The sequence below is a fragment of the Rhopalosiphum maidis genome, chromosome 1 (assembly GCF_003676215.2).
Source record: "Rhopalosiphum maidis isolate BTI-1 chromosome 1, ASM367621v3, whole genome shotgun sequence".
In the NCBI taxonomy this organism is placed as follows: Eukaryota; Metazoa; Arthropoda; class Insecta; order Hemiptera; family Aphididae; genus Rhopalosiphum; species Rhopalosiphum maidis.
This window is the reverse complement of record NC_040877.1, coordinates 50,538,892-50,557,828: the sequence shown is the minus strand read 5'-3', so window position 1 is coordinate 50,557,828 and position 18,937 is coordinate 50,538,892. Positions and strand designations below refer to the sequence as shown.

General features: G+C 24.5%; 1 protein-coding gene across 1 annotated transcript in view; it reads right to left on the bottom strand.

The window, feature by feature from the left end:
- LOC113560999 (dopamine D2-like receptor) overlaps window positions 1–18,937 on the bottom strand; it is a 249,554-nt gene that overhangs the window by 125,219 nt on the left and 105,398 nt on the right. The window contains exon 2 of the mRNA XM_026967162.1: window positions 11,708–11,817. Coding sequence (XP_026822963.1) covers window positions 11,708–11,817 — 110 coding nt within the window. The remainder of the gene's footprint in view (window positions 1–11,707; window positions 11,818–18,937) is intronic.

The window sequence follows — 18,937 nt, the reverse complement described above, 5'->3', positions numbered from 1 at the left end:
CTAAGCTCTTTGATCGACTGTGCAAAAAAAAACTCGTTTATCATTTACCGGGCTTTATACAGACAATGCTTCCAACAATAGTACATAGATACACAGAAACCTAACCTAACACATTCAAAGTCAGAATAATTACTATAACTATTTAATTTTCTATTATAATACTACTTACATATGTATTGTATTATACTTGAATATATAGATATATTCACCGTACAATATACAGTCACAATTATAACATATTTACAATTTATATACATAAATATTACACTTTATTGAAATACCTTAAGTAAAGTGTTAAATTATATACACTCAAAATAACGATGTTTTTAAGCGAATACTATGCCTGTATTAGTTCATGATGGTTGTCTTTGTCTTACAAATTTATAATAAATACATACCATTTAGGTAATTAAATATTTTAAATTTAGAGTTATAACTTATTAATTATTATTTTGCAAAATATTACATTTTAAAAACACAGAATGCAAATGTTATGATTAAAATATTGAAAAACAAAAGATAATAAGATATGGTTCCTAACTTTTCCGTCGATAAGTAATAAATTTACTCAAATGTTAAAACTAGAAAAATTAAATGAGTTTTTCTTCTTTTGAATTTTTAATATTCCATGTTATACGATTGTAATACGGTAAAAAAGCTCGTTTAAGTATTAATTTGTAATTATAGAATATGTACATATATTTTATATTAGACGCCACCACAGGATCATGATCTTTATTCTTCAAAACAGAAACGTTATCTTTCAAAATCTGCTGTAAGAACCTATCAGCTTTAAACTAAAATAATATTTAAAATTAGTAAGATTTAATAACGATGAGTGCAATAACGACCAGTAAAACTAAAATGATAAAACATGTTAAAGGCTTCAAAGCGTTTGTGATTGAAATCTTAACAAAATATCCATTATATTCGTGGTTTATAAATTTATAAGCTCTAAAATCATCAAATAATCACGTTTATAGGTGTTATATAACATGTAATCTGTAAATAGTTTTTATTTCTTATGAAATATAAGGGTTGAAAAAATAATGTTAGATAATTAATAATTAGATAACCAAGTTAACAATATTTATTATGTAGTAGCATCTTGAATAATATGTTCTTTCCAATATAAATTTAAATAATTATTACAAAACAGCAATTTATTTCAAAATGTTAAGGATATCACGTATATTATTTTCGATAACGGTTTGTAAAAATAACATTTAAAACATTGTATTATTATACATAAAAGGTATAGCCAAACAATAATTTTAATTTTACCATTACTTGATTTATATTATGAATTAGTTTTAATCGATTAACATGTAGATTGCTATTCATTATTTAAATAGTTTTAGTAGTACTGTATTTGGTTATTGGAAACCTCAAATATTGTAAGTCCAGAAAAACAATTACCATCGAAAAATCGCGAGCATGACAAAATCGATATTCCACTCACCGGTACTCACACCTGAGCTTTATTGTTTTTGTTTTTATTATTTATTTTATTCAGCTTGTTGTTTTTATTTTATTATTATTTTTCTTCGTCGTAATCGTCGTCATTGTCGTCGATGTTGTTATTGTTGTTGTTGTTGGAAATGGGCGTTTTAAGCGATCAATTTTCTCCAATTCCAACATCTGGACGACATCACCGCAGCCAGTGAATCCGCCCCTTCCTCTCCCATCGTACCCATCACACACACGCACAATCCGCCAACGACAAGGAATCGAGAAACGTACGAAATCCGTGGTCGTGCGTGTTATCTACCAGGAAGTTTGTGTACGTTCGCGTGTTATGCGTTGACACACGGCCGACGAGCAATTTATTTTCAGCGTCGGAATGTATGTTTGGTCGGTGAGCAGAAGTGGCGGGTGTAAAAAAAAAATCCGAAAAAAAGAACGAAATCTGATATTGGCCGACCGCGTACGCCGCAGAATCACCAGGATATACGATAACGTAACACCAACTCTCCCATTTTACCCACCCGACCGTCGATCCGACAGTATCAAGCCACCGCCGTACGCCGTATATACCGTATACGATATATTATTATTCACCGTCAAATTTATACATGCATACGGTTCCCGTCACGGGTGGGTGGGGCGTTATTTATTAGCCCTTGTTATTATGGTACACGACACTGGTAATAAATCAATTGATGCGTGCGACAATGCGTATTAAACATTATAATATTATAGTCCATGATAAGGACGATATAATCAGACTAATGTGTCAATATACAAGTAATAAAGGTGTCCAACAATATTGTATGACAATAATAATAATAAAAAAAAAATAATGAATCGAAGAAAAAAAAACAAATTATAAAAGCGTGAGTACGTGGGCGCGTTTTTTATGTCGCTCACACCGCTTATATCATACGCCTAACCGCTTATGATTTTATAATAACGTTTCTATATAATACAATTTAGTTGTGATAATAAAACCTAGTATGTTGTATTGATATTATTCAAAAATCGATTTTTATCGCTAATTGGTATGCATCTATGAAATATTATAAAAAGGATTTTTACTACTTCTTACAATTATAACATCTTTTTAGTAATAGGTTTCTTATTTTACACAATTTTTTTGATTTATTAATATCCTTTTTTACGCGAAACCACAAATTATTGTTAAAAAAAAAAATATTTTATACATGCATTATTACTATGTATGCCTATAAGGTGCATTGCGCTTGTGTTTCACAGGGTAATGATTTATCTTTGTTTGTCTCCATAGAATATATTTAAGCCATTTTTCACTATTTTCTAAAAAATGACTGAGATTTAAAAAAAAACGTAAAATGATGTTATCATCTGTATTTTTTTTTTTTTTAAATCTAAAGAGCGACTGTATTATGAAATTTTTAAAGATCTTGTATTGCTCCAAAAATATATTCCTAAAAATACAAAAGCCTACATAATTTTTATTATTTAAAACCAATACATTTTTCACTGCGTATATGATTTTGTAACACACACACAATATTGATATTATTACGACATTCTTCGTCAATGACCGAATAAATAAAGGTTCTAGCTGAATTATAATACTATATATGATAGATACTACAGAATTCACCACATTACTATTTTAATTTTTAAGATAACGTATATTTTTTAACATTCGTTTTTTTATTACACAAACTATAAAAAAATATTATTCCTATGAATGTAAGTGTTATATAACTATATAAGTATTTAGTGGCTTTAATATATACTTGAATGAATATATATAGTCATGAAGGCACTTTGGCAAGATAATACATATTTTGAAATTATAAAAGCTATTAATATTACTCATTTATGCTCTTTCAGTGTGTAATTTAATTGATTAATTCTTTATTTGACGTTCAAAATAAAATATTCATTATATTAATAATATTTATATCCGATACTTTTTACTACAATATTTTAAAGGATATTAAACAAGATGCAAATTAGTTTTTGAATATCTTTTTAATAGTAATAGCTTCTTTAAACTATGTTTAATATTTTTAAAAAAAATATGTCATGAATTAAATAAATAACTGGATATTATCATAAAAAAATCTCAGAATTCAAAAACCTCATTATTTAATAATTGAGCAAGTTATCTATTATATAGTTTTTATACAAATAATATGGATGAATCACTAAAAAAAATTTAAAAAAATGTTTAATATTGCATAATTCTATACATATAAATATATAATGATAGTATAATAAAAAAACGTACGTGGGATTTTTTTTAATATGATTATGTTAAACAGAGCCATTCGATGAAGTTAAAACAAAATTAATGTTCTGAATACGGATAATCCGGGTTTAACGGAATTATATAGATTCACTTTTTTAGACTACAATTCAATGGAATATACTGATTTATATCAAATGTGAGTTTAAAGTCTGACAAACTTCAAACATCAAAATTAGGTTATCATAGTTAATTCAAACAAAAATAAATAGCAGGTCTTAATAATTCAAATATGAATTAATAGGTATATTATAATATATAATCATGATTTTTCACATGCATTTTTAGTGAAAAATAAATCGAATCATAATTTTAATTATCACAGAATGAATATTTAGTTATAATATTATTTATATGAGTATAATATAATTTAAAATAAAATACTGAATAAAAAGAAATGTAAATAATTGATAGAATTATCATTATTATTATAATAATTATTTTTTATCTTATCCTGGTAAAAATAGTTTACGAAAATGCTTTGAGTTGTTTGCTTTTTCTCATAACAATAGAAATCTTTTTTTACAAACCATAAATATATATTCGATTAAGTTTTTGAACTTGAATTTAATACACTTAAATGTAACATGTTACCTACATAAAATGTTAATGCATAAAATACAATCACAGACCCATTACTAAAAAATAACTTGATTGTAGCACAATATTTTTTTTCGAATATTCTTGGAAAGTACAATAACAAAATTGATTTTTCTCTTCATTCATCACAATAAATATACTTGATAAATCGCGATAAAAATGATGAAACTTTTTAAAGATTATTTTAAAATAATGAACTAACTTTTATAGTGTATAGGTGAAAATATATTGTATGGTTACAAAATCACGTACAAACTTGAAACTTTAAACTATAACTATACTAATTTTTTGAGTCAGACGTTTCGTAGAAGTATAAATTTCATATAAAACTGGTTTTGTAATGATTTTTATTGAATTAAAATTTACACATACACTACAGTGACTTAATACTTAATGGTGAATTACACTCTATGCCTATTATATAATAGTAGCAGTTATCTACTTCTATCTATTTCCCCCTTTATTGTATTTATGATTTTTCAATAGGTATAATTAATAATTATGTATTATGCAGTTTTATATTTTATTCACTAAAAACTATGTTATATATTTCAATAATATAATTTCTCGTTAATTAAACTTCAGGATATAAATTCAACGAAATGTCACGATAATGAAATGAAATGTTGATCAAATTATAAACTAATAAGTGTTACCGGGAATCAATGAACTTGGCAGAAATCATTTTCAAGATACCGAATTATTTAAAGAGCCTAAAGGTTCGAACATCTTATTTATACACGTCGTGATAATAATACGAGTACATAATTAGAACGAACAAAATAACGATAATCCACTGTACTTCATCAGTATATATTTTAAAAATTGATATTCAGCACGTTATGCGACTATTTTACGAAGGTTTAAGTTTTTTATTAAATTAATTGTTTGCATTTTAAAAATGTATTGTGTACACGCATACGATAACATTATATGAATATGTGAATACACTCAGTGTTAAATAACGTATAATATGTATAACGGCCTTAGAAGTGTATGAATAACCTTATATCCTCAACAAGAACCTTTGAATAATATAGGTGACGACATGATATGCGTCTTACCTTAATGCACTGCTCTCGGATCGTAATCTTCGGGAAACAGACATTGCATATCGTTTGACTGGAAATAATGTGGTTTACAAGCATTATAACATATTGATTATAAACACTACCTACTTCTTATATAACGTTTTATGAAAATACGTATAGGTACAAGACTATTTCAATGGGTTTCGTCACACTGCTCACCACTAATCACCGGCAACGGCGCGAAAACGGTTTGATTGATAATCGTCGAAAATCAGATAATACGGTGATAACAGACTTGGATAAAACTAGATCGGAGCTCATTATTTTTCATCAAGACTGATTAACGACAGAAAATAACACAGTTTCCAGTTACAAGTATTATATCCCGGTTACCTTATCGCCCCTTAAACACAGCCAAGGTAGACTTAAAATCACGGTCGTTATGACAGACTTCATATTATACAACCACCATCCACATGATTAGGTGTAAATCACATATAATTACAATATTTTCCACTGGTCATTCTAAATAGAAAATTATGAATAGCTGACCGTTTTTATTACTCGTTCTCCACGCTGTCTGATTTAAAATTTCGCCATCATACCATTATTATGTCACACATAAATATTCATGAACAGTGCGATGACATTCCAGTGAAACGAGTCTTGCATTTTACTTTATATTTGTAAATTTCGTCACTTTTGGTCCAACGAAACGAGAATAACAATTTCCGATAATAATGAGCCAAATTTACTATGTAGTAAAGATAAGTGTTATCACGTACGTCATTCGACCATAAATGTTTGTTATTTAAAAATTCCTCATATTAGGACATATCTACTGCCACTACTTAGAATAATTTATGTACTGCGTGTAAACTGTATACAAGTTTTTAAAATACAAAAACTGAAGTAGTATAATCGCGTAATCAAAAGACTTTAAATTCGTCGTGTTCTAAAAAAATACGAAAATAGGACTAAAATATAAAGCTAAACAATTTTAATAAGATAGACTTGAAATATTCTTTCTGATCATTCTTCATAATATTATGATACCATAAATTAATAACATAATATGATATATCATAAAAATGTATTTAGAATGAGTATGAGCTTTGTCAAAAGTCCCAAAATTACTTCAATATATATACTAAAATATACAAATGCATAACCAAAACAAACAATGCTTAACCAAAAACAGTAAATGACGAATACTGTTTTTATCGAATGACACATTATAGATCTATAATTTATACATATTATTATTAATGTTAAATGTCCACATGGTATTTACAATTTATGTGTCATCTCCAGACAATCGATTCCACAATTAAATACTTTACGAAGTATTTTCTTGAATTATTTTTTATTGATGCTTACCATAATATTGATATCGTAAAAGTGGTATTCCCTTTATTAGAGAATAAAATGAAATTTTATTCGCAGCCATTTGGATAATACTATATTAAAAATGTATTTTTTCTAAAATAAATGTAAGCCAGAAACTTTAGTAATTCATTTAAATATTCATCTAAGTGCAAGAGAAATATTTCCTGATACAGTTATTGTTATAAGTTACATTTTACATTTATCAATCAACCATGGTGTATTATTACATTATTATAATAATAATTGTTATTATTATATATATAATAAATAAGTTATATAATTGTTTGTAATTTTATTCACAAAATAATATGATCATATGAATTATTTGTTTCAAATGCATAAAAATATAAAAATTAAGCTATAACATTGTTCAAGAATACAAAAATAATGAATCTAACATAGGAAAATTAGGTCGATATTTTTTTTTTTAGAATTGTATTCCTGGAATAAAATTATGCTTTAATTACGATATTAAAAATGTCAAACTTAATGATACATGAATTACGAAACTTGTCAATTATTTTAAAAATACATGTATAAAAATAATGTAACATTTCCACCCCGTGTTTGGGTTAAAAATATGCAATATCGGAAAAACAACAAATAACTGTGAGCTGTTTATGCCAAATTTGACGATTTGTTTAACTTAAGTACAACCAAATATTGCTATTTTCATTAAATATATATTAGACTTCTGGTTCTTATAATATGTGATGTGTAAATTAATTCTACTGATAGTAGTATGAATGTAGGAACTCGGTAGAAAAAAATAACACTATAAAATTAATCAATTTAAGTTATAATTGAAAGTTATGACTTTATTAAATGTTATTTAATTATTAATTATTGTCTATTCAATTATGTAGAATTATTCTAATTTTAGATGATTGTTTTATATATTTAAATTATTTTTATTTTTAGACAAATTACTATATCTGCATACAATTTAATTCTGATAATAGGTAATAATGTAAAATAACTGATTACAACAATTTTTTGTGTTATTAATTATTATTTTAACCAACAGTATATTAATTTACCTATACCTATGTTTTATTGTTACATATTATATTAGGATAAAGTAGTGTAATTAATGTACTGTTTAAACACTGTATATTTTTAAGACGATTGGAACTATTTTGTACTTCGAGGGAGGGGTAAAAAATAGTAATTTCAGGTACTTTTAAAAATAACCGGAAAAACCAAAATAGGATTATTTACGACAAAATTATGTCATGTTTTTATATTTATAGAATTAAGTAATTTACAAAATATGCTTATTACAATTGTTTTGTATAATATGATAATATTTTTTTAAGTTTTTAAAATTTTGAATTTTTCTTCGATTGATGTATGATAACATTTTTATTTGCGAGTATTTATTATTATTATTATTATTTTTTTTTTTTTTTGGTTTATTCAATTTGTTTTCCTATTTAATAATATAACATGGACCAATATAATTAATTTTTTTCGTTAAAAATTAGCAGCTGTAAGAATGGGTAGAGGGGAATAAGCACTGAAGCACAAAAATTCCGAATACGTCTGTGGTGTTATGTGTCGGTTGTTATTGTTATATCATGGGAATTTAACTGAACGTAATTAATATGTATAAATCGACAAGTTTCGTAACTTGTACAATAATTTGAATCAACTAGCTATATATTTAGTGTAAAATATATTATATTATATATACACCATACGCATATCAGTCAATTTGTATCAAAACTTTTACTCATTAATTTGAATGATTAATGAAGAAAATTAATCAATTATGTATACATTTATATTTGGTATAACTATGTATACAATATACATAATATTATATATTATATATTATATAATAGGCTATATTACTGATATTGTTCTAATGTCATTTTTCAGATGGAAAAAAATGTTATTTTTTATTTGATATTTGAGCTTAAAGCTTTCTCTATACCTACATACTTGTATATTGAAATAGTTTTCAATATTTTAACTTCAAAAACTTTTCTCAAGCAAAACACTACTCAAAAACTTTAAATAACAAACCATAGTAATTTATATTTTTTAATACATTTCGGTGTATATAATACATAACATTATGATGTTCATTCCCTAGGTTTATATTACGCTATCCCAAAACGCTGGAAGCACAAAAGTTTTTGCAAAAATATTTAAATATCTCTATATTTCAATATGTATTTTGGGAAACACCGAATTTCGTTTAGTCACGTACCTACTTCTGTTTGGTGGGTATAGTAGATAATGGTTGAGGGGGAGGAAGAGGAAAACAACACAACGACCTTATATTATTGAATACACCGAATTCGAGTACAAACACCGTCATCATTGTTAGCGATAATAACTCATCATTTGCGAAAGCACACTCTTTGATTGATGAACAAGCAACATTGTTTGAATTTCAACTAATTCAATTAACCAATTGTAGCGTTGGCTAATTAAATAAAAATGCGAATACATTAGATGTACAGTGAAATATAGTGATGCAATATATTTTTATTTAAAATTTTAATTGCCCCGCAGTAACATCTTATCTAGAAATAAAGCTGATTCAGTGTATTCACTCACAAATTCAAACAACTTATGAATATATTGTATGTATGATATATAAATATATAGCCAAAACCTGAACTCTCCTTCTTTCATTTTTTTTACGTTTCCTCTCCGACAAAATTATTCAACTGTAATATCTTAGCTCATCCACGTCTCCCTTAAAGGAGCTTAAGAGGTAATGAAGTGTATGCTTTTCACAATAAAAGTACCTTTTATTCAAATGCAGGTCACTAAAGTAGTCTACGTATAATCCACGAAGCCATCAAAAGCATTTGTTTCCAATATAAACCTTACCCGCCATTCGACAAAAGTTAAGTTTTCTAATTTTTATCATATATTGATTGAATACTACTGCAAATATTTAATTTTTTATGACATATTATACTCTTTGATAATTATTTAGTTAAGTAAATAAATATTATTTTGTAATAAAAGTATATTACATTTTTTTTTTCATATTAGTTACCTAATGTAAATTTTTTGTTTGGCTACGCTTGGAATTTTCGGTAGTACAAAACTAAGTGTAATTTATACCTAATTTTAATAAAAAAAATTAAAAACTAGTAAAGGACACTACATACTTATTAAATGTAATTTTATTTTAAATAATTTATATGCATTACACATTATATATATTAAAAAAAACAGATAGTATCTTATACGATAATTCCAGTATTATATATTATATGTCATTAGTACTCTATATTTCCCTAACTATGGGTTATGATAGTATATAATATACATATTTTTTTTATTAAAAATTATTTTGTTGGTAATAAGAACATTCAATTTATACAGTTGATTATAGCTACTTTTTGTGATAACTCATAAATAATAATTATAACCTCCAACTAAAATTATGTTGCATTTAAATTCATATTGTAATTTTCACCCGATTTTAGGGTGGTATTAATTTTTAAAAATCATTAAAATTTGCAAATTTATAATAAAAAAACTACGATTTTGAGTACATAACATAATTAGTTATACCACAGTTCAGCTAAGCAGGTATACTGAATACGAATAAAAAAAATGAGAAATCGCATTATTTATTTATATACATATATTGAATTGTATACCAATATGGTAATATACATATCAAAACATCTCGATTTTGTAATGAATACCTTATATCTTGAATTAATTACCTACGCACATTGACAATTAGGAAGGTATACAATAAATTTAATAACACAGAGTAAAAGTACACAATTATAGTAGACATAAAATATCTTAAGTATTGAATATACTCTAATGCGTCTATACTGAAAGGATAATACCTAATAATGAAAAGAACTAAATTTAAAAGAACTTGGTGTATAAGAATAATTTACAAAAACTAAACAAATATAAATTTAGTATATTAAATATATGAATTTAAATTGAACAAATTTCACTAGAAATTTAAATGTGACATTTAAAAAAAAATAACTTCGTATTATATTATACCGAATTAGTTTAATTGTATATTTTAGACACATAATAATCCTTTAGATCCACGATTCTTAACCTCTTTAGTTTAGCAGACCATTAATTTTGTAAAAAAAACTTTTAGGCCCATTAATGACTAATATCACACCTCTATAGTATATGTATACGTATGTAATCGTATATAATATATATATAATAATACTATTTTTTTTTAATATATACGTTAGTTATATTAATATTATATGACCTTCGTCCCAGTTCTACGCATTCCGAGGCCCATAGGTTAGGATTTGGGAACCGCTGCTTTAGATTATAATAATTTTAAATTATTATTAATGATTATAATTTTTTTAAATTGTAATTTAATGTTGCAATTATTGTACAGATGTGTTATCCTAGATAATTATTTAAACGTAATATTCTATAATTTACTCTTATAAACTGATTTTATATATATATATATATATATATATATATATATACTAAGAAGAAGAACTGACAATATCGATTTTCTTCTTCTAAAACATTTCAAAAAATCATTGATTAACCTACATATTAACTATTAAGATATTTATTTTTTCAATCTATGAACTAAAAATACTTATTGAAATTTAGGAATAAACTCAATAACTGATACAAAATTATATATAAATAAAAACAATAAACGTCTAATTAAACAAATGCATGTTTTTGAGTACTGCAGAAATTTAAAATTTTTCTAATACGATTTTGTATAGATTTTTTTCTTTTTATCTTTTATTACAATATTGTATAAATACTATTCCTAACAAATCAATAATTATAATTAATTTCACAAACTATAAGTAACATTTTAATTTTTTAGAAATATTTACATATAGGCTTTACTATAATACTATCATGACTTGTATTGTCTATATTTGACAACACTGTTATACTATACGAATGTTGTATGTTTTATATTAACATAAATAATTACCTGTCTATACTGATTGCCACCAAATTGAATATGGACGATGTACTACAAATCACGTCCATTGCTATATAGAAATCGCAAACAAACGGGGGCAAACCCCATTTCCCATTCACCTGAAAAAAAGGAAAACAAAATAAATTATAGGTATTTAATTTACAGAATGGAGACAAATAACACTAAATCTATTTCCATAGACTAAAAATTGTCCATTTTTGCTTTATTATAAAAACATTAATCAAAAAAAAATATTGTTTTTTTTTCTTTTTAAGTGTAACAATGTAACACATTTTAAATCTTGATAGTGATGCAATTAACTGTTAACAAAAAACTATAAAGTTGTTTTATAATATTGATTATTGTCCAAAACAAACTTTACGTACTCCAAGCCCATATATTAATTAACGAATGCATATAATGTCTAAACTTTTCACAGAATAATTGTGTTATAAATGATAATTTCTATGTAAAATATTGTGGTAAAATAAAATGTTGAAAGTATGATTTTTATTTTAAATATTTACAATAAACTGTACATAAAAATATTTAACACAACTAATAAATTCGTATGCTTCAGATAATATTAGATGGACATAATATATACTGTTGAAATACCTACTAGATAAATTAAAATATATTATTATATATATATAATTTTATTTATTATTTGGAAATTGTTTTACATTAAAATATAGTTAATAACGACTTGCCAATAACTTAAAATAAAGCAAGTAATAAAATAAATAAATTATTATTATAATAATTAAAATATATATATTATTAGTCATTACACTTAACCAATAATTGATAAGTAATTTGCTGTATCGTATATTTGTATTATGCTATTTTCTAAATTGTGAAAATGTTTAGAATTTAGATATACTCCGTTGAAAATTAGTTGTCTTCTCTCAGAGTGTAAAATATAATTTAATGTACTTAACGTAATTTGCATTGCTAATTAATTAAATATTACAATTTCGCACTTGCAGCAGTACTTTTAGGTTAGGTTAGTTTAACAAATTGCGTATAGTATCTTTTATGAATCTGACGAACAATAATTTTCATGATAATTAAAACTGATTTAAAAATAATTCATTAAATACAAATTTAATACTCTGTTAAACCTGTGATAATCCTTATTTTCCACCATTTAAGTTTCACAGAAATAATATGGAACGTTTTTGTCGTTCACTTGACGTTGTCACTGTTATTTCTATTCTAATTAAACATTCGTGTTCTTTAAATAAATAAATGGTCACATACCAAAATCAACGTAATTCCATTATATAATATCATTGTGATGGTAAACGACGAATAAACTAGAATTATAAAATTGTTTAAAAAATCTGACTTTACTACAATTTTAATTAAACCGATAAATAATAAAATTACTAAATGAATGACTTGGAGTATTCGTATTCACATTTCATATTGAATTAAATTTGATAAACTCATACATGTTTCACACAATCAATATAATATCATCGAAACTCATTTTATATTAATATAAATTCACGTGAATTTGAAGTTAGAGTGTATCATAAAGCAAAAAAATAAACTACAATATTATGGTATGTGTATAATTTTTAATTTTATTGCAAGTATGTATTCAATTATTTTTATTCTTAAGAACATATTTTAATAAAAATAAATAAATATTAAAAATAAATAATATTAAAATGATAATTTATTACTCAAAAATAATAATAAACAAAAAACATATCTATTATAGTTGCTATAATTGTAAATCTAAAACAATTTTTAAATATCTTTCGACTATAGTATTAGTGTTATTTAAGGGATGGATATTTCAACAAAATAACCCTCTAGTTAAAATGGATTATATTTTCGTTATACACATTACCAATTTAAATACCATGAACTATTAAATCATTTTTGGTTAAGAATTAAAGAAATATATATTTAATTAAATTATTTTTGTCTCAAAATGATTTTGTATAAATTTAACATCATGCCTTTAACCATAATTTAATCGTTTGTTTAATAAATTAAAAATAAGATAAATAATATTATTTGATATTTCAATAAAATCGACAATATTGTACCGTTACGACCACAATTCCCTATCCTACCACCACAACTTATTCGGTACTATTATAAAATGTATGCTGTTATTGTTATTACACTATGCAATTAATATGTTCCAGTCCAATATTGTAATTTTTAGGGAACATTAACAAATGTTTTGTAAATACGTTTTTTAAAGATATATACTACTTTTACCAATTATTTTCAAAAACAAAATATTTTTAAATTCAAACAATAAAGTTCATCTTGTATATCTACGTTGTGTTTTAAAATTATGTTCTCGTATGTTGAAAATGTACAGAAAGTTTAATCGGTTATCATCAAAACTTTTTACAATGATAAATACATGTCTCTATGATATTATAATATATTCTAATATCATGTCGATATAGATAGGTAATATAAAAGGAACTGTTATTTCAAACAAAATATGATATAAAATTAGATTTAAAGAACACAACGCGACCACCGCCCACCGCCCCGAGCTGTACAAATAATACTTTTGTAATACGCGGAAGATGGAGCTTGAAACGCGCGTATCGTACAGAATAATTCAGTTTCGCACTTTCAAAGAGACTGGAGTTATGTTAGATTTCTCTGTAGTATCCGCCCCACAACTATACATTTATTTTCGGGCATTATAGCTGCTTGTATGGCACACGGATACGGACAGCGCGCTCGAACGTTCACGGTTTTAATATGGGGCTTCTGTTCACCTTTTTCGAGCTCCGGGGAGTGATAGAATATTATATTTATGAATAGTTTAACGTTTGCGTTGTGTGCATTATAATAAAGCGATTGCTGCTGCTACTGAAACGAAGAAAACCATCGGGTCAATAATAAAAATAAAAAAAATGTATATATAGAAAATTGATGACCGATAACATATTTTAATGCAATCGAAATATATTATATGTATTATAGGTACCAAACATATAATATGGATTCTCCGACGACTGCAGAACCGCGAGGGTCCGATCCCGCGATGTGACTTCCACACACAACAATAATATCACTGTAGTATGCAAAACGGGATACGTTTTCCTTTATACGATACTGCATTATTTATTATAATATCTAACGTATGCATTTTATATCCAAATGTCTTATTCTCTTTTCTGAATTTGACTTTTAACGTTTATTAGCCACGTGTGTGTGTGCGTGTATCTATTTTTCTCTCATAATATTATGTATTTACCGGTTGTTACTTAGTCTTTACACGGGTTGCGACGATTTAAATTTGTTTTGTTTAGTTTCTTCAATTGTCCTATTAATGTTGAAGTAAATTTAAAAAAAATTATTCAATATCAAGATTTTCAAAAACGATAATCTCTTGTCTTTTATTTATGAAGCACTTTCGAGTACTTAAAAATAACATGTATAAAATCTCCATTTGAAATCAAAACAATCTCAAATGTTTTTCCAGAACTCCTGGTGATCCAGAGAGTCACTTGCGGGTTGTGTAAGTATGATACGATTTCAGCTAAAATCCGGACTATGTTTCATATGAAATAAATCAGTTGACCATAGTTCATCGTTTCCACGAAAAAGCAAATAGGTACTCAATTTTATTATATAGATAATGTATATTAAGTAAAATTAATTTAGTATTCTACCTGCATTTTTTTCACCTATTTGATTTACTCATAATTGATTTACATAAGTACTTAAATTGTTTAAAAAAATAATAATTACATAAATAAATGTTTTGAGTGAACTCGATATAAGGACGTTCTGTTTAATATTTACATATTTATTGCATATCGATAGCATCAAATTCGTAGCTATATTTTGCTATGATACGCAAACACAGCGTAATTTATTAGACAACATTAAATAACAGCTAGGGAGTAAAAATATTTTACCACAGTATGTTTAACGTCAGTTTGAAATTTCAAACCATTTGATTTGTGTGAAATATATAGTATGAATAGAATAAAATAGTTTTGTGTGAAAAATGTAAAATAATTTAATATGATGTATCAAATTACACCTAAATTTCTATGAAACGGTAAAATATCATTACATTTTTAACCTAATATTGAACACTATATTATTTTAAATATCAAAAAATGTTAAAATAAAATTTCAAAAATTCTAATTTCGATTTATTTAAAACAGAAAAAATAAAGCTTTATTCTGATTTATATTATATTATAGTCACGAGTTCAAAATGAATTTTAAAATACATTTAAGAAGTATATAATTATAACGTCTGCTATAATATTTAAAAATAAAAGTTTAGAAAGCATGTTTAAGAAAATAATTTACAAAAAACTATAAAACGTTGACCAAAAATATGCTTGACCTAATGAACTACAATAATTTTCTTTATTTACCATTAGCACAGCATTATTAATGAAAACAATTATAAATAAGATAAAATAATTTTAAAACGAAAAATTGAATAAAGTAAAACGTTATACGTTTTTATTATTCTATTTGTTCTATTATAAAATTGATATAGTTTGATAAGTATTATGTTTCGATATTAACAATATTTAAAAAGTATGTTAAATAATTAGTGAAACCTACAACATATTATATTATAAACATCATATGAAATTACTTTGATATTCTTAGTAGGTATAGATTTTGAAAAAATCCAGGAAAAGTTAATACAACACAATACCATTGCATGAACAGTATCTAATAACACAAAATATACTCATGTTTGTTGTATAATAATGTTTAGAGTTCTAATATTATATTAAAAAAACGACCAAAATAGTATAAATACACATTGTGAGCGTCAAATAAAATTGATGTTATTTATTAAATACGTAATAATATTATATACCATTCGGAAAAAAATTACAATGCATACAAGAAATAATATTATCAAACATGCCATATTATACAGTATTTTATAAAATATAAGGCTATATTTTAATTTTATAACAAATAAACAACTTGGTATTTTTTAAACATATTATTTTATAATGTAAATAACATTATATGTATTACAATATTATGCGATTTAAGATGTTTATTCGCTAATTTTAGCTACTTGTGCATTTTACTTTCATAATTAAATAACACTTATATACGTAAGTAGAAAACCATTAAAATAATTACATTTTTAATTTTGTAAAGATTTAATTGTTTTTAATTATTGCGATATTGTTTGTTTATTAAATGTGACAATTTTATTTCGTAACACGTATCATAGGCTTTTATGAAATAATAATAAAGAGGAGTTAAACAAATGTTAATTATCTTTAAATATAATTTATTATATCGCATGAATATTGACTAATTTTAAATGACAGAATAATGGAATTTACATCATCTATAACTGATATAACCACCACAAACAGGCTATACAATAGTTATATATTTTGCAAGCACGTTCCCTGTAATGTGATTTATTTTGAAAATTATACACTATACCTTGATATTTTCCACATTTTCTATGATTTTATCCAATGTGCGTAATTAGAATAATTTATTGACATTTTGCATTTATCGATTATAGTAACCGTATATATATATATAATACTTATGTAGGTTAGAGTCTCCTCATACATATTTATCTTATTATGTTTTACTTATTTACTTAGGCAACATAATTAATATTATAATTACTCAACAACAATACATTTGTTACGTAAATAAAGGCTTATTATAACAATATCTTATAATATAAATAGATTTTGGATATATATACAGTAACTAACGATGCTGTATCAGACTTCTGGAATAATCAATAAAAAAATTAGTATTTTTTTATAATATTTCACTAAATCATTAATTCATAGTTTACAATAGCAACAAAAATAATAATAAAATCAGACATTTATAACTTTCAGTGTTCTGATAGTCAATCTATTTGATTATTTTCTGATTGAAAACAAATTAATATATTATTCCAATAAAAGTTTTTGATAAAAAAAATAACTAATTTTTGTTTTTATAGATAGAAATGTATGTTAATAGAAATAATAATTATTGGTATAAAATATAATTATTTAATAATTATTATTATTATTATTATTATTATTATTATAAGTTATAACAAAAATGAAATAATTAATTAATTAAAATGTTTAATGGTACAATATTACATAGTTAAGTATTTAAAACCAAATATCAACATGCATATAATTTAAATATCGTATAGTTCTAACCAAAAGATCATTTATTATAGAGAATTTGAAATATAAAAGACTTCACTGGATTTTTTTTTGAGTACTGGAAATCGTATGGAAAACTTCAATTAAACCTTTTTATTTAAAATTATTATGTATCGTAATTGTAGGTATTAAATTATATTATTGGCACATTGCTTGACCCATTTATAAGAAGAAAAAAACCAATTAAATCAATTGATAACAAAAAAGCCAAGTAATTGAGATACACTTCAGTTAATGCTCATTTTTAAAACAGAATTTGTTTATTAGAATTACATTACAGAATAGAAAATAAATTATCGAATAATCTAGAGATTTCAAAATAATTGTAAAACATCAGAACTTATACTAATGACAGATCATCATTCGTGACTTGTCAGATATTAATATTTGAAGGAATTTCATTGATATTTCATTTATACTATTGTCAAATAATACAATAGAGTGAAACAATAACGATCGATCGTTATTGTTTTATACTGAAATAAACTTCTAAGCGCTAGTATACCTACTGCATACCTGATATATAAAGTGAACCATATCTGATATGAACTTCACAAAAATATATCAGATATTATAAGGTAAGTACACAAAAAGTAATTATTTTATTTTATTATTATGCTTTATAATTTAAATTAAATGTTTTTAAAATTGTTTTTATATTATTGATAGCTTTAAGACTAAGATAACTATTTTTTTTAGACTTTTTATCAAGTTGAAAGATATAGTTTTTCTCCATGTCGATGATTTTTATAGCAAATTGGAAAATACTTGGTGTGTAAAGTTTTTTAAAAGGCTAACATGTGCCGATTCTTTAAAGACTTTTCCGTATCACATTTTTCAAACTCAACTTTAATTTAAAGTTTTTATACACTGAGATATTTGTAGTAAATATATTACTGTCAATACAGTTATTTATTATGTTGCGCAATTAGTTATACAACTAGTGATCATTAACTTAACATAATAAATTGCACACGTTCTCAAATTATAATTATACCGAAGTTTTATTAAGCACAATATATTATATTGTTATATTATTTATGTCATTATA